The sequence below is a fragment of the Chroicocephalus ridibundus genome, chromosome 13, assembly GCF_963924245.1.
Source record: "Chroicocephalus ridibundus chromosome 13, bChrRid1.1, whole genome shotgun sequence".
NCBI lineage: Eukaryota > Metazoa > Chordata > Aves > Charadriiformes > Laridae > Chroicocephalus > Chroicocephalus ridibundus.
In genome coordinates this window covers 11955273-11971970 of record NC_086296.1, presented here as the reverse complement: position 1 = coordinate 11971970, position 16698 = coordinate 11955273, and the positions used below count along the sequence as shown (strand labels likewise).

Below are 16698 nucleotides of genomic sequence, written 5' to 3'. Positions count from 1 at the left end.
GAGAAGGTACCAAGTGAACGAGTGAGAATCATTCTTGATGTTTTTTGTGTGTTTTTAAAAATTTTTTATATATTTTTGCCTTCAGACAGCTTCTGCATACATGGAGAAAAAATGCCCTTGCTCTTACAAGTGAAGCTAAGGCAACTGCTCGGGCAGATGAGCACTACAGGAGAGCAATCCTGTCAAAGGTAGGGTCTGTGTAGCAGATCCCAAGGTCTAAGTGTAGATGCTGGTTCTGGCAGTGGTCGGGTAATGCAATTAGAAGGATCAAAAACTTAATCTAAGAGCCACTACTAAGAAAAGTCTAAAAAGTGGGAGTCCCATCTTCTTTTCACAGGCATCTCTGGAACTGTTGTCTCTGAGTGACCTCCTGTTTTTAGCTCTTCCTTTCTTTCTCCCTGTTTCCTAGAAGGAAAGGAAAACCAGTAGTATGATACAGCACAGTAGGATTACCTGGGGGATGAGGGGGGCAGATGGGCAGACGGAGGGACAGAAAAGAAGAATGCCTTGAAAAATGCCAGGACGACCCTCAGAAATACTGGTGTATTTAATTTTTAAGAAATTTGCACTGTCTTGCTGAGCCTTATGTGAAAACTGAGATGGAAGTGGTTATGGTGCCAGCAATGTGGAGTATATTGCTTCCCCTTCCATAGAACATTCCAATGTCAGTCTGTATCCTGTCTCTCGTTTGCGTTAACATCTTTAGGTGTTGCTACAGTGGAGATACGCTGCCTCACTACAGGTGTATTACTGTCAGCAGAAGATGACAGCTGTGATGGATGCCAGAAAACATTTGGATATAGGTGAGCTGATGGAGATATTAAACTCTCAAAAGCCTTAGTTATCTGTGTATGATCCTTAGAAAGACATGGCTTAGTAGGGCAGCCTTGTGCCATCTGTACAGATGAAATGACTGAATGGTCTATTGAGCCTACAAAGGATGTCCCTATAGAATGGGGAATCACTTGGGGCTCCAGTGATCTGTTGAAGGCTACCTGTGCGGCTTTTGCTTCTCTGTTGGTTCCTTGTCTATGTAAGGGGTGATAACGCTTCCTTCCTCAAAGGAGTTTTCCAATACTAATTTTGAGAAGCTCAGATGTCTCTGTTTTGAGGGCAGTGCAAGTAATCGTATCAATTACTGCTTCAGTTTTTCTTTAGTAATTAGAACAGAAAGGCCCTCAAAGCCTGCAAGCATTTTCATGGTACCAGCCGTGTTCTTGACGTGACAACTCTGAAGCACAAAGAGGGCAAATAATTTCCTAAAGATTATAAAGGATTTTGGTGGCAGCAGGCAAGACTTGCTATTCATGCCTCACTGTCTTTTACCTTAAGTGTTTCACGATCCTTCTTCCTAGTGCTGAGTATTGTCAGTGTTTAGTATTGCTAAAACAGTTTGGAAGAGTAGCAGACCACTTGATACTCTCTGAGATTAACAGTCTCCTTTTGGTACATTAGTTAATTCATCTTCTTCTAACAGTGCGTTTACAGGCCCTGTTTCTTCACTGGAAGGAATTAAGTAGGGAGTCTCTGATGTTGAGGGCTCAGCAGCACAGGGCCATACAGCATCACCAGCAGCACCTACTCCAGAAGTACCTGCTGAAATGGAAGACGTATCATCAGCGGTGCCTTGGGAAGATGGTGAGAAGGATCAGCAGCCTCCCCAGCCAGTGACCCCGGGTGGGAAGTTGTGGGTGTGGAGGAGCAGGCCATGTCCGCTGGTGAAGGGAATGGTAGTCTTGGCTGAGGAGGAGGATGAGAGCCTTGTGCATTGAGGAGGAAGGAATGTGCCTGTGTCTTGCCTGAAGAAGCTTTGATAGAACCAATATATACTTTAAAAGAGATAACAAGCTGGGCCTGCCATGTGTGGGATCATGTATGGTTAATGAAATCCTCGCTGGGCTCATAGATACTTGCAAATGGGGTTACACTGTAGACCATTTAGATATCGAGGGTGGCCTCAGGAGAACAAAGGGAAGGCGATAAAGGCTGTTTGCTACCTGTTCTGCTCTAGTAGCATTTGGCTCAGATAAGCGGGATTTGTTTGCAAGTGACTTGCTGTTCTGGTTGCCTTACAGCTACTACAGAAACAGGGAGATCAGCTGATGACTCTTAGACTTTGCTCTGCGTCCTTCTCTTGCTGGAAGACACGGGTAAGGAATTGTGCCTGGATTTTTGGTTCCACTAGCGCAAGAGAAACTTTGCCATATACTGAGTGAACCGAGCAGGTTACTCTGCTATGGCGCCACCAGCACTTCTGTTGGGATGGCGCTCTGTTTGTCCAGTGTTTCTGGTGTGGGACATGTAAACTCCTAACCTGGTTGCTGTGCAATTTTTTTTCCTCCGATAGCTGTTGCAGCAGCGATGGGAAAAGCGGAAGACAGTGCAAGCATTGTGGTACTGGTCCCATTCATTGCAGAGGAAGGTAAGGAGGTGTGGGGGTGTCAGAGCAGACAAATGTGCAGATTTGGCTGCAATCAGCAGAGCGCACATGGAATATCTGTTTTTCTTTCATCTTTGGGGTGCTATATGTTATTTTAGGATGCTAGAAAACTGTCCCTAAATCCTTTTATCCGATTAAAAAAATTTGCACGTGTTTTTCCCTATTCAGCCTCAGCTGACTTAAATCCCTGTCCCTTTGTCCTTGTGGCAGCGTCCTGCTGTTGCTGTAGCTCTGCCTGTTACTACCTAGTGGAAGGGAGAGTGTTCCTGTCTGCAGGGGGAGTCCCTGGCCCGGAATCTGTCTTTGCAACACTGGCAGCTGTCTGTTCATGTTGTAGGTATTTGATGCTTGGCTCAGATTTGCCAAGGGGCAACAGCAGAAGAAAGATCGCATTGAAAAAGCCACAGGATTTTACCACACTACTCCTCCGAGAGAAGGTGTAACCTGGGTCTTGAGATGCACCGCTGGCGTGAAACAGTTGCAGGGACAGCTCCAAGCCCAGCACCAGCTGAAGGTGAAAGAGACAAGTGATTGCTGAGATCCAGGGCTGCTCTGCTCTGCTTTCTGTGTGTGTGTGCATGTACCTTGGACCCCTACGTCTCAATTCTTCTTTGGATCTGACATACCTTTTTGCCTGTGGTTCAAAGCAAAACACCCTGTCCTTTCATTCAGCTGAGACTAGAGTACTTCAGACTTGCATTGCTAATTGGGAACCCTTCTTAATGAAGTTGTTTCAAAACTGGCCAATTCCTACCGTAGACAATATTTCTGGATGAAACCTTTGCATGTGGCTAGGGTCTGGTCTCTAAATTCTGTGCTAGAACGAAGCATTAGAGGCTGTGTCTAATCCTGTCTTAGCTTTAACACCGCTTAGACATTTGAATGTGGGCTAGTGTCATTTCTGCCTTTGAGTACCAGCCCCAGCCCTGTGTGTGGAAAGGAGGATTGGAATGCCTGTATTGGTTGCTCTCTTCCTGCTTCTGGGCAGCTTTCCCAGCTTTTTTCCAGGTTTTCAAGACACTAGTTGTTCTGTTTGCTAACATGCAGCCTGCCTCATTGCAGAAGTACCCAGCTAATTCTCGTTACCCAAATGTTACCACAGTGGACCTGCTAATTTAGCTTAGAGGGCTGGTATGGCTGTGAGATCATCAGAAATCTCAGTTCCTTTCTGCAGTGTTCTCCTCCCTGGGTGGCGTGGTGTTCCTTCCTCCTCTCAGCCATCAAATGCTCTACTGCTTGTGTTGGCAGGCAGCCTACAACGTTCACCAGTCAATGTATCATTGTGCCATGCTGTGGAAACAGAAGGCTCTCTGAAAAAAATTAAATAAGCTTTGTTCTTTTCTGCCATCTCTGAAGAAGCAAGTGACATTTAAAATGCCTGATGTTAGCCCTGAGACAAGAGGACATTCAGCAGAGGAGGAGTCATGGCCTTCAAAATGCAGCTGTCTACCACTTCACCTTGCTGACGGGGACTCAATTCTCAGTGATCTGTGAGTGGAAAGTTCTAGTCCCTCCTGCATTTCTTTGGCATATATGTAGTTTTGCGTATATGTAGTCTATCGGTCTGTCTCTCTCTGCATATATGTTGTCTGTCTGTGTTGCTCTCTTTTTGTGTTTCCAACTTTTCACACTGATGGCTGTTAGTTCCATGCAGTTTCTGTAACTCTTTTCTCTGACCCTGCATCCTATGGCTGGCGTTGCAGTTAGACAAGAGCTGCTGCATAATTCATACATCAGCCCACAAATAATGAAAGAATTTGTGGCTTTATACTTACATGTCAGTGACAGGTAGAGTCAGCTCAGCTATATATTTTCCCACTATGCATTTCTCAATATACAATTATGAATTCATGGAGCGTTGGTCATTTGTCATAGAACAATTGCAGAGAGAAACATTTGAAAGATTTATGTGATGGGACTTTTACCATCATGAGAGCTTTTCTTGCCTAAGTGACCTAGAGCTGTCACTGAAGCTCCTTTTTTTTTTCACTGAAGTCACGCGTAGAGTCTGATGAAATAATAAACATGAAGATCCTTGCCGTGTAGAAACTGAACTTTCTTCTTGGCTCTTTCTTTCCCCCGGGGAAGGTATTCCTTAAAAAAATTTTTACTGATCATGGGGCAATTGCAAGGAATAATCTTCCATGGAGTGTCTCAGTTCAGGACAGGAGCCTTACAGGGAAATAAGGTGATAGCTTCACGTTTCTGTAAGCTCACATGTGCTGCTGAAAGAAGTAGCTCTGCCTTGTTCAGTTCTGTCCCTTCCACCACTCTGTATTGGCACAGTCATTCATCTACTGAACCAGGTTGTGACATTGTGTTTGAAACTTAATTTTTAAAAACTATTATTGTGTGCAAGGGGCACATTGCAGAGCAGGGATGAATGATGGAATAGGACTGTCTCTTTAGCTGCAACAGCAGCTTATGCCAATTTAAAATAATCACGAATCTGGGGCATTATTGATTCTGTTTGTTCTTTTCAGAAATGCTGTTCGGCGAGCAAGGTTGCCACCACGGAGGCCTGACTTCCTTCTGGAATCTCTAGAAAGCAAGGAACTGCTGGAACCTCCTTTTGCTAGGTAGAAGATCTGTTTTTAAAAGTAAAGAAAAAGAGGGTGACTTAAAGTGGGCCTTATGCTATGCTTATCCCCTCAAATCCCCTTACCTTGATAACGCAGAACGTTCAGTAATTATGGGACTGTGCATTGCTCTATACTACCAAAAGGCCATGGTGACCTTAAAAACTTCAAGTTTATTATATAAAGCAGACAAGAATAATGGAACTTTTCAAGTTAATTGAACCAAGGCCTTTGTTTGATTAGTGAGAGATTTTGAGGGAAAGATAAGGCACATCACTTATTTCCAAAATTAATAGGTTTAGTTAATAAGTAAAGTTTCCTTTTCTGTCAGTCCTGCCACACGAACTGGAAAGTTTGAGTTGTGCAGGGTGCTTTTTTGGCTCATAGAACTTATTTGCTCCAGATTTGGGTCTGGATTTAACTAATGTACTGGGGAGTTGTCAGTGATTCTGGTAATGCAGAGCTAGACCTGAATATCTGTCGATTTCCTGTCAAAACTTATCTGAGATTGCTGCTTATGCCCCGTCTTTCTCCTGTCTCCAAACCAAAATAAGGCAAGATTTTGCTAGTTGGTTGAATTCAAAGCTCTAAAGAAACTGTTTCAGCCTGGATTAATGTGGAGGATTTGGAGCAGGGCAGGCAGGAGTAACAGAAACCTTAACTGCTTTGCTGCTTTATTGTGTTTTTTTTTTTGTTTGGGTTTTTTTTTTTTTTAAACCATTGTGGTCTTTTTCTAATTTTTTTTTTAAATTGGCGTTTCCCCTGCATAGTAAAGCAGCTAACTGGAAATCTGTATGCAAGGGAATAACAACATTCTCCCTTTTTTTTGCACTGACTCCCAGGGACAAAACGAACAGGTTGCAGTGTACAGGGACCTCATCCTTCTTCCTTTACAGATCGGAGGCACCCTTTCAGCAGACGTCTGTGAACGAAAGTTCTGTGCAGACTGGGAACTCAATGCCAACGTTTCAAATGGAAGAAAGTGCGTGTAAATGCCTCTCTCAAGTGGGCAATACCACTCATTCCTATCCATCTCTCATACGCGCTGCTCTCCCGGCTGGACCACTGTGGACACGTGATGTGCACCACGCTGTTCAGAGGCCAGAGCTACGGTCGTCTCCATCTTTCACGCCCCACGTGAAAGTTGGAGCAGAAATGGTGAGTGTATTGCTGAAGGAAAAATTAGTGTGCTTACTGGCTACTGTCAACATGTGTGCTGCTTATTGCTGGTTTTTCCTGCAGCTCCTCTGGAGTGTTGAGCTATTCTTTTCTTGTTCTAGCTATCTATCATCTTAAAAGCTGCCCCAGTTAACTGGCTCTGAATGCCCAAGAACTGTTTACCACCAGTCTGAAGCAATATTTCAGTAGCTGACCAATCCACGGGTGTGCTGTACTGTAATTCATGCTTTTTTTTCCTGGTCTCGTGTCCTTCCTAGCAGGATGCTTTTCCTAGCAATTGACTTGAGCGTGCTGCTCCTTCAAATAGTTCAGAGAAGTTAAAGTTTGCTAACCAGATTACAGGAATTTGAGAGTAACTCAGTTTAGTAGCAGTGGCTGTGGCCGAGTCTCAAAAATTGAAATTCACTTCACCTACAAGAGAGTGCTTGCATTTTAAACTCTGCTGTTCCGCACAGAATGGGAGATGATAATCTTGATGAAATATCTCTATGCTAGAAATGAAAGAGCCCATTTCTTAAGCTCTGCTGCTTCTGTGATATTTTATGAGCCAGCTCAGTGACTACAGGGGGTGTCTGCGTGGGAGCAGGGCTTAGTACGTCAGGTGCATCCTACTTGTAGGGCTTACTCAAGAAAACCCTTTGAGGAAAAAACCAGTATCATTCTGACCTTGTAGAGAGGAGTTCAGCCTGTGAGTGCTTACCAAAGAGGCCGTTCCCAAGACTCTCAACAGGACTCTGTGGAGAAGAAGTTGCAACCAAACTTGCAGCCACATTTGCTGTCACCTGAAGACTTAGTGGGAAAATGGAGCCACCAAACTGCAGGTAGGTCCTCAGATCTAAACTACGGCTGTTGCGTGTCCTCCTCCAATACGTGCAAGTCATCTCCACAAAATGTTAGGGAGACAAGGCAGTCTTGCATGCCTGCATCAGGAGGTGAAGAATATCAGTCATTCCTTTTTGGGATGGTAACACTTTTGTGGACTGTGCTGAATCAGGGGGCTAAAGTCCTGTTCTGGGGATTGAAGGGCGGGAACTGCTAGGGGTTGGCTTCTTTTAGCAAAAATGTGCTCAAGGGCTGGGGCATTCATGTTCGCAAGCTGAGCGTGTGGCAGAACTCACTTCCGGAGGGAAGAATTCACCCTGTAAGGGTCTTTAAGTTTTCCCAGTACTTACAGTATGGTTGTAAAGGGGACAGATGGTGTCTAAGCACCTCTCAATGCGGTATTTTTAATGATATAAGGCCATTAATTTTGTGTTACACGGGCCTAGACTTAATACTTATTTATTTCTAAAGTAGATGTGAAACACTAAATCATCAATAGGCCAAAATAGCGGTTTTTAGTACTAAGCCGTTCAGTAGAACATTTCTTACCTTTTTTTGTATGTTTAAACTGAGTTCAGAGCTTGTAATGCTGTCAGGACTCCTGCCCTCTCGCTGTACCTTATCTTTTGGGTGAATAGGTACTTGTCACAGGGTGACAAAACATGTGACAAGGACTCAGGAGGGTTCCATGTTTCCATTTTACTAACCTGACTTTCCTTGATAAGAAGCAGCAGCAGAAGCCTGCTCTATATCCGCTGCTTGTGCCTTGTATCTTCCATCCAGCTGAAGGGGAAGAAAGGGAGCGTGGTTCCAGAGAAGAAATGGTGTTACAGAGAAGGCTGGAAGTTGAACTCCGACACATCCAGCAGCAGATGCAGTACTACTTCAGCAGGAAGCAAGAACTCAAGTATGTTGCAAAGCCCCTTTAGCCAGCCCTTCTTCATGCTGTCCACTCAATGTTGCATTTTTTGTATGTATCTACTTTGAAAATAATCAGTCTGTTCACAGCAGAACTGGGAATGAAGCGGAGAAAAGTTCTAGAGATTTTTATTTTCTCCTTTTAAGACTTCCCTTCAGGTGGGAGAGAGTACATGTGCAAATTCTTTTGTAGTCAGCAAGTGGTTTAATTATACCTTTGGCAGCTATTGGAGAAAGCATGGCAAAAGTATCACTGGGTGTAATCTGAAGGCAGTACAAATGAACTTCGCAGAACAGCTGAAACTTAGCTTTTAGTTCTTTTATTATGAGGAGTGAAGACTTAGCTTTTCCAGCTGTCAGCTAAAAAAATATATGGCTGGGGTTTGACAACTTCTCTACTAGAACGAGAAGACATTTACAAAAATGCTTAGAAGAAAATGGGGCTTGCAGGGGATTCTATTGTCAGGAAAGGAGGAAGTCAGGAACGAGGAGGAGGAAGTCAGGAACGAGGAGGAGGAAGTCAGGAACGAGGAGGAGGAAGTCAGGAACGAGGAGGAGGAAGTCAGGAACGAGGAGGAGGAAGTCAGGAACGAGGAGGAGGAAGTCAGGAACGAGGAGGAGGAAGTCAGGAACGAGGAGGAGGAAGTCAGGAACGAGGAGGAGGAAATGGAGACAGCAGTTTTCAGAGATTTCTCTGCTTTCTAGCATTTTTCTTTTTTTTTAAGACTTCGACCATTCACTGATTTGACAAAAAAAATGGGTCTTATTGCAAGTATCAATTGCGAGTCTAAGTTGGCTTAGACTGATGAGCTTCTAATTGGGATAAGAATCCTTTTAATCCGTTTTATCAGGTCCTGTCAGCAGCAGGCACAGATTCTGCAGAAGTGGCTAGAAATGAGCACGCAGCCAGAGGACGAAGATGGTGTACAAGGAGTTCAAGAAGAATTGGATCAGGTGTGTAAACAACAAACAAATTGAAGTTACTTAAGTGATTATCACTATGCTATGCACTCAGCCTGAAGGCTGATGGTGGTTGTGAGGAATTGCGCAGTAAGCTGTTACTAAATGCTAAGAAAAGGGAAACTTGTAATTGGAAGTAAGCTGTTGAGCAGAACAGGCTGCTGTGTAGATGCATCTTCCAATTTGTTCAGAAATGTAACTCCAGCTCCAATAGACCTTTCTACGGCTATTTCTAAGCTACAGAGAAGGCTTCAGTAGATTCAGTAACAAGATATTTTTTTTCTGCAGTTTCTCAGGACAGTGTAACTACACTACACTGACCGCATCTGCATTGCTCAGTCCCCAAGCTCCTACTGCACTGTTCTCTCTAAAGCGAGCCAGTACTTGGCTGCTCCTGAGTGACACAGTCCTGTCATTTAACGCCTCTTAAGTGGGATAATGTAAAGGCTGCTGGAGCTCATTCACTCTTCCTCTGCTGAAAAGACTAAATGCTGCCTTCACTTTCAGTTGCAGGTGAGGATCAAGGCTCTCACCAAAGCACAACTGACAGAGAGACATCATGTGCAGAACCTGGTTGCCCGCCTGCGTGACATCCAGATTGCTCTGGATAGTTAATGCATCTGAACCCGTTTTCCAGCTCATGGGTAGGACTTTTTGCCCCTTTTGTAGCAGGGGAAGATGGAAGAGATGTATACATTCTCATAGTTTAGGTATGGATTTTTTATTTTATAAATTAACTTAAATATTTTTGTTTGTTTTGTTATCACAGCTGGTTAAAACCCAAACAAGAGCTAAATGTACCTCATGCTGCACTCACAGTGCCTAGTTTAGGTTACCCTGACATATCAGAAAGATAAGCAATGCTGATAAGACTCTTTATTTCAAAATGTTTGCAATTAAATGAGTTCATGTCAGTAAGTCATACACTTTGACATACAAAAATACTGTGCTACTGATACAGTTGAATTAAATGGATTCTCCGTGCAGGAGAAATTCACAGCATTATCAGTACCCTCTAGGAACTTGGCTTTCACTTCCAGGGCGCATTGCTGACCGCTGCAGAACAAGTAATGTTTGTTAATCAGCTAGCTCTGCACAGTATTAAGACCATCACAAAACCAGCCACTTCCATGCTGAATCTTTTCCTCCTTAGATTTCTAATAAAGCAAACATCTGGTAACCCATCATCCATTACTAGGCTAACAATAACCTTCAGATACTGTGGATGATGATGCTGGGTAGGAAGAAATTAAAGCTTGAAGTTGCTTTGGCTGTGTCTGGATGCCATAGGCCCCAGTGGAAAAGGGTGAAAAGATTCAGTCTTTTCTCTCATCCACTGGAAAAAATTTGCTTTCTACTGTTAACATGACATTGAAGTTAAGTCTAAAGTCTAGTCATAGCTTTATCCTCTTGGGATTGATGTTTGCCTTAGTCTTTTCTTACTCTCACTGGTTTAAAAAAGTGCACATTTCTATAACCTGTATATGGCAATATACTGCTGCAGGAGTAAACTTGCTAATACCAAGAAGCTGAACAAGATAGGTGGCTGAGAGCCACTTCAAGCTTTCAAACTCCTCCACTGTGCAAAGTGTGGAAACTGACTCTCGGAGCCAAATGAATTTTCTCCTGCTTGTCACCCAAACAGCCACCATCATCTGAGTCATGGCTGGGCTACATCACTTCGAGGCGGTTTATCATCTCTTCTTCCTGATGACAAGCTAAGCATACAGGACTTGGCAAACTGGACATTTGTACAACAAAATTATATTCTATTTTCTGCAGTGCATACAAAAAAGATTAAGTTTTTTTCTTTAAGAAATCAGAGCTGGTTAAAGCCTACCATCTCCTTGAAGTAGCAGAAAAAAACACCCAAGGCTCAAGCAAGGAAGTAGCATGAGAAATCTTTCAGAGAGCAGAAAGGCAGGTTTCATAAGCATGTCCACTCCAACAAGCTCTGGACAGCAAAATCAGTCCTAAATGTTTGAGTGCCTGGTCTTGAAACAGTTTATTCTCTAAAAACAATTGATACATTGCTTTAAAACTTAATTCCTCTCCTTTACTTTGGCACCAGTCCCTGTTAGTGCCATGTAGTGCCACATTCAACAAATCCGAGGTGTCAATTTTAACTCTTCTTGATGTGAAGTTACAAAGAAGCTCTAAGGTTTTGCTGTAGGATGAAGCTTCAGCACACTCCTAGCATTAAGTATGTGGGCAGAAGTCAGAGCCAGTGGGGGGGTGGGGTGTTTGTATTTTGAATGAGATGAAATTGTTGCCAGTCCGTTATAGGATGGCCAGGTTGGCACCTGGGAGGCAACCTGGGATTGCTTCAAAGATCTGTAAGTTTTACACACAGTCAATGCATAGGGCATTTCACTCCGTGCAATAAAAATTGGTCCTGTAGTATCTGAAACTGTTCTGTAAATAGAGTAATTAATTCTTCAATAATTTAGCGACAAAGCAACAACGGTGATATTGCAGAAAGTAAAAACATATTTTGGCTACCATCTCATTGCATCATGCAAGAAAAACATTCCCCCTCTCTTCTAACCCTTTAATCCAAGAGGTGAAGTAACTGTCTCTATTACAAACAAAATCTTTAAGGCCTGGAATAACAAGATAAAACCATGAATTAGGAATAGGATGCACAGCTTTGTCTGCCTTTTTTTTTTTTTTTTTTTAAGACAATCCCAGGATGACCAGTTTTATCATATGGAATGTAGACACAGTGTTTTCAGGTTTAAAACACACTGTCAAGTCAATTTTTAAAGGGACAGTGTCAGGTAAAAGAATTAAAGTTGCCTAACGGTAGAAAACCTGGATGAGTGTAAGTTATTGTACGGATGCTGTCTGTGGTACACTTTGCTTAGTTCGGACTGTGAAGCCATACTAGCCCATTTAACTGTTTGGCGCTCTATGCATTCACAGGCTGCCTTTATGTAAGAACTTCAGCAGAGACACTTGGAATAAAATAAATATGAGAACACATTCTTTACTCAAGGTCTGAAAAACAGATATTGCAGATATAAGGTGCAAGGTCTGACTCAGCCTGTCAATGGCCCTTTAAATACAGCCAGTCTCTACCTCCACCCTTCCCCATTGCACCTGCACAGCCTAGGAAGGCTTAAAAGGGACTTACAGGCTCTAAGAACATAATTATCCTGTGGCACAGCGAGGGGAGAACATGAAAGACTACAGGCACAGGGTAGGACAGAAACCTCCAAATTCAACATCTCCAAAGGCAGCTGTACCTGATACATCTCTGGTCTTTCAATTCTTTTTCTGCATTCAGCAGCATGTACATGTAGACCAAATACTTCAAGTTAAACATAGCAATGATGTCTGTTTTCCTCACCCAGGTCCTGCTGAGTGATACATAACTTTTTTAAGTGAAACACTCAGTGGTGTGGTAAGAGTCCCTTTGTATAGAAAACCTTCTTCTATAGAGAGCCCAGTGCTTCTCCAAAGCGGATTTTCTGTCCGGCTTTAAGGTGGAATTTGAAGTCCTTGGGTGCCTCAAAGATCAGTACAATCGTAGAGCCTAAGTTAAATTCCCCTAAATGTTCCCCTTTCCTCATGGGGATTCCCTCCTTGTTGTTGTTGGATATGAAGCTGAAGTCATTGTAGGAACCTTTAGAGTAGCGTGGACTGTTGGTATGCAGGTCCTGTACAGAGAAGGAAGAAACTGTTACTTGAGGATTTCAGTACTCTGTATTCATTAGCACAGCTGTAGACTGTGGATATCCACGCATTTTCAATGCAGGAACTTACTTAAAATTCAAAAGTGCAATAGGAATATTAAAAAAAAAAAAGCCGTCTATACTGGAGATGACTCCCTTTAAATCCGTCTTGGAACGTCAGTGTTATGAAGCACATTAATTTCAGGGTAATAAGACTTTAAAAAATTTTCTTTGTAACTTTCTTTTATACTGTACCAACCTTAGCCATCAAAACCAGAAAGCTGCCTACTGATGTCTTACTCACCCGGTCAAAGTAGATGCGGATGGAGCCCACGTTTGTTGCTCCTACAGCTGTTAAAGAGAAAAAGCCATGTTTCCAGTCACCCGTAAGGACAACCCGTTCGTTGTGGCAGAACAGTTCCTTGATCCAGCGAGCAACTCCAGGATTCACAGACATCAGAGAGCCTGCAATAGTGAGAAAACATTCAGGTTAAGTCATCTGGCTTATAGCAGTGTTGTAATGCTATCCAAGTGGTATTTTCGGTATAACTGTAGCTGATACAGTAAACAATTCTGTCACTTCTTTGTAGGAGGAGGCAAATGCTAGGTGGAGCAAATGAAAGACAAGGCTGTAGTAAAAACAAAGGAATGATAGAAAGATGTGATCTTCAGTCTTCTGTCCAGAAAGATCAACGCTCTTGGGCAGGGCTTCTATTTGCATTTTTCCTAGCAGAATCACAGAGGAACTAAAGACCCCGGCTCATCCTTCATTTAAGGCTTGAATGCAATCTGGACACCATCTACAGTTCTCTCTGTTAAAGAGCAATGGGTTTACATTTTCATACCCGGCAATGGTTCTTTTCAGGCTGACCAGTATCCCCACCTCCCTCAGCTTTCACTTATTCCCGTCTATACAGCTTCACCTTGACTGATTTCCAGACAGCAAAAGCCTGACATTAGAGTAGGGAACAAAACCTGAGGTGGGAGTCCCTTTCAAAATACCTGCTGTTGAAGCTTGTTCTAGCATCAGTCATACCTACTCCTCTGTCACCAAACTGAGGTGGCAGGCACTCATTGCCACACTATCTGATGCTATTCCTCTACCAAAAATGTAACCAACCAACTGCACACAGTGTCACCTACAAATTCACAAATGACAACTACTGTTAACTGTTATCTGATAGGTCCTTAAGAGAGACCAGGGTAAGGATAAAGGCAGAGCGAGTCCCTATGCTCAGCCCTGATAGATAGAATTGAAAGAAGCCTTCCAATAAGCACATAAGATCCATCTAACAACAGGGTACAGGCTACTAAAAGGAAGTTAAAGAAGCTTTTTACAGCTTAGGAACAGATTTCAGTAGTTAACTATCCAGTGCATGAGAGCAGCCGCTTCCAGTCCTCTTTGGGAAATGCATAAAAGCGGTTACTGAGACTGTGGCTGAAAATCAAGTAGCGATCTAGCTAGAGCTGACCAGGAAATACTAATAATGTGAATCAGAGTTTATTACAGAATGTAAATCCCTCTGTAGTCCTTGAACTTATTTAGTGAAGTATATTCACTATGCATATTTTTAGGTATAAAATGCATCTGCTTTGCTGCATTGAATCCGATAGTAGCCTTTCACTGATACTCCTTTGTTTCAATCAAGGCCTAGCTTCAATCTGGAACTTGACAGATTTCTCAGGTCATCGTCTCTCACAGTATTTGAAACCAAATCCAAGTACTTAGGTTTTGCCAGATACCAAGGAGTAAAACATTTATTTTTGTTATCTGGTGAACTAGAGTATGGTCAGTCATCTGCAAAGAGCAGGACGACAACATCTGATCCCAGCTCCAGTAGTAGTGTAACCGTTTAGTTGCATCTTTGCCAAGCAGAGGAAGAGATCATATTTTAGGCTACTGTTTGCTCTGATCTGGAGGACTATCTGTATTTCAGGTGCAAACTGAACAAATTGTGTTTAGGAACAAGTAAGGTGAGCATGCATCAACAGTGATTTTAAAGAACTGAACCAGCCTGAATGCAATATTACTGTTTTCACCATTTATATATGATTTGTTCTGCTAAACTATACTACCATAAAATCAATTACCATTTGTGACACATCGCTGTTCTACCACTATCTACCACGCAACTGTACAGCTGCTCCCCTGGCATGTCTCATTCAGCAATGGCCTGTACCAGTGCTTCCCTCCATAGCTGCTCTGCATTCGCTTTCCGGGAACAGGAACCTACCTGGGAAGTGACGTCGGTGTGACACTCTCCAGTCAGTGGGGGAGTGGAAGCAGTGATAATCCCCTGGTGCAAGGTAGATCACACAGTGATAGAGCTCATTCCCCTCTTTTGTGACCAGTTGTTGCTGAAAAGAGTTACCAGGTGGGGCTGCAAAGAAAACATGGAAAGAAAGGGGTTAAAGATATTCTTCAGGTCAAACAGTCTACAATAGAACCAGTGGTAACAGCAGAGGACTAAATGCAGTCCGCATGCATCGTTGGGACTACAAAAAGACACGTTGTCTAGGAATCCAACACTTCAAAGTGTTTCTTTTCCCTTTACAACAAAATTAGATCCTGTGTTGTTTTAATCATTTTGGACTTTGCCCTTCCTTAAAGAGAACAGCAGAAACTAAAATACAGTGAAACTGTATTTTTCTTAAAGCTACCCTTTCAAGAACACAATTTTTCTCAAAGTGACCCTTTTAAGAACAGAATTTGTGAAGAGTCCCTAGTTTTATAAAATGCATTAGTTTCATTTGTGCTCATGTTGAAAATAATCCTGTTTGTAGAACTCCGCCCCTCCAGTCCCCTCACTGCTTTAGCAAAATGTGTTGCTTTCATCAAAGCGCTCGAGGTGCAGCAGAGCAGTAATAGCCCAGGCCGTTAGAAGAATACTGCTGGAGCATAAACCTTGTTACAGAGCAGCTTATACAATTTTTGCGAGCCAGGTGCTCATGCACATTTCAGTCTGGCAGCAGGAGTGCTACAGCCCCATTATAGTGGCAGATCCTGGAGTCAATTGTAGGAACCAAGCAATTAAATTCAGATAACCAGAATGAGCCAGGCAAGACAGTATAAAGCTGCTGGTGAGAAAGAGAACCAGAACAGTGACATGTCTATCCCCAAATAAAACAAAACAAAAGATCAGGCCCGCTTTTGTTCCTGACAATGTGGGAAAGAGAAAAAAAAGTAGTAATCTCTTTTCTTTTGTTCTCCGAGAACACTGAAAGGGCAGAGCAGAATAAAAGCAGAACTGATGCAGAACTCACCCTGGCTAAAATGCAGTTCCTCTGTGCAGATGCGAGGTCCCAAGAAAGATTCCAGAGAATAAGTAACCCCTTTTACTTGCTCCACCTCACAGTTTTTTACCTGTCCAAAATTAAGGATCTTTCCATCAGAGGGACTAATCTACAGCAAAGAAGAAAAAAAAAAAAAGAAACATATTAGGAATTCATTCATTCCTCATAAAGCAGACATGTTCCTTTGGGGGTGGGGGAAGCTGGTAGTGCAAAGCCTTCGTTTCCTTTTACTCACCACACTGTGCAAACAGCAGACTGGTCGTGCTTGTGGCTTCAGCTTCCTGCGGAAGAACTCGCTGAGGTTTCTATAGTGATGCAGGTCTTCCACAGCTGCCTCCTTCATGTTCACTCCAAACGTCCAGATGTACAGGCTGTAAACAGGCTTCCGGAGCCATGTAGGCAGCTCCACCTGGTTCAGGCGACCCCAGGCTCGTGAGAGCAGTCGAGTTGGTACCGATTTGTACAGAGCAACCTAAAGAAAGAAGAACTGCACCATGTCATTCCATCCTTCCCACTGATGCCTTTCTCTTACTACTCTCCATAAGACAGAAAGAATGAAACTGTTCTGCTGACCACTCCCTTCAATTCAGTGGGTTACATCACGCACAGAGTCAGCAAAAAATCAACACTGCTCTTAATTCTCACTCCCTCCATTTTGATGAGGGCAGATGAGGGAGGGACAGGATGAAATATATAACATTCTATAACATAACATTCAAGTTACTTTTAACTTCCAAACGCGAGGCTTACAGAAAAAGACACATTTCACGTATTCTAGTAGAAGACTCGTCAGAAGCATTTAATATTACCAATATATTCATTTTTGTGA

At 42.9% G+C, this 16698-nt stretch overlaps 2 protein-coding genes across 12 annotated transcripts in view; one reads left to right on the top strand and one right to left on the bottom strand.

Annotated features, from left to right (window-relative positions):
- The window catches only part of SFI1 (SFI1 centrin binding protein), a 29801-nt gene extending 20183 nt beyond the window's left edge, over positions 1–9618 (top strand). For 2 of the 5 annotated variants that reach the window (XM_063351582.1, XM_063351583.1), the window contains 13 exons: positions 86–188; positions 707–803; positions 1478–1638; positions 2076–2150; positions 2348–2422; positions 2778–2954; positions 3797–3930; positions 4924–5019; positions 5862–6177; positions 6872–7019; positions 7804–7927; positions 8790–8892; positions 9406–9618. In XM_063351582.1, coding sequence (XP_063207652.1) covers positions 86–188; positions 707–803; positions 1478–1638; positions 2076–2150; positions 2348–2422; positions 2778–2954; positions 3797–3930; positions 4924–5019; positions 5862–6177; positions 6872–7019; positions 7804–7927; positions 8790–8892; positions 9406–9513 — 1717 coding nt within the window. In that variant the 3' untranslated portion in view covers positions 9514–9618. The remainder of the gene's footprint in view (positions 1–85; positions 189–706; positions 804–1477; positions 1639–2075; positions 2151–2347; positions 2423–2777; positions 2955–3796; positions 3931–4923; positions 5020–5861; positions 6178–6871; positions 7020–7803; positions 7928–8789; positions 8893–9405) is intronic. The other 3 variants (XM_063351578.1, XM_063351581.1, XM_063351579.1) reach the window with 3 other exon arrangements.
- A 139-nt stretch (positions 9619–9757) lies between these two features.
- Positions 9758–16698, bottom strand: part of PISD (phosphatidylserine decarboxylase) — a 29884-nt gene continuing 22943 nt past the window's right edge. For all 7 annotated transcript variants that reach the window (XM_063351592.1, XM_063351588.1, XM_063351586.1 and 4 more), the window contains 5 exons: positions 16105–16341; positions 15840–15978; positions 14810–14956; positions 12880–13040; positions 9758–12560 (listed from right to left, as the gene is read on the bottom strand). In XM_063351592.1, coding sequence (XP_063207662.1) covers positions 12336–12560; positions 12880–13040; positions 14810–14956; positions 15840–15978; positions 16105–16341 — 909 coding nt within the window. In that variant the 3' untranslated portion in view covers positions 9758–12335. The remainder of the gene's footprint in view (positions 12561–12879; positions 13041–14809; positions 14957–15839; positions 15979–16104; positions 16342–16698) is intronic.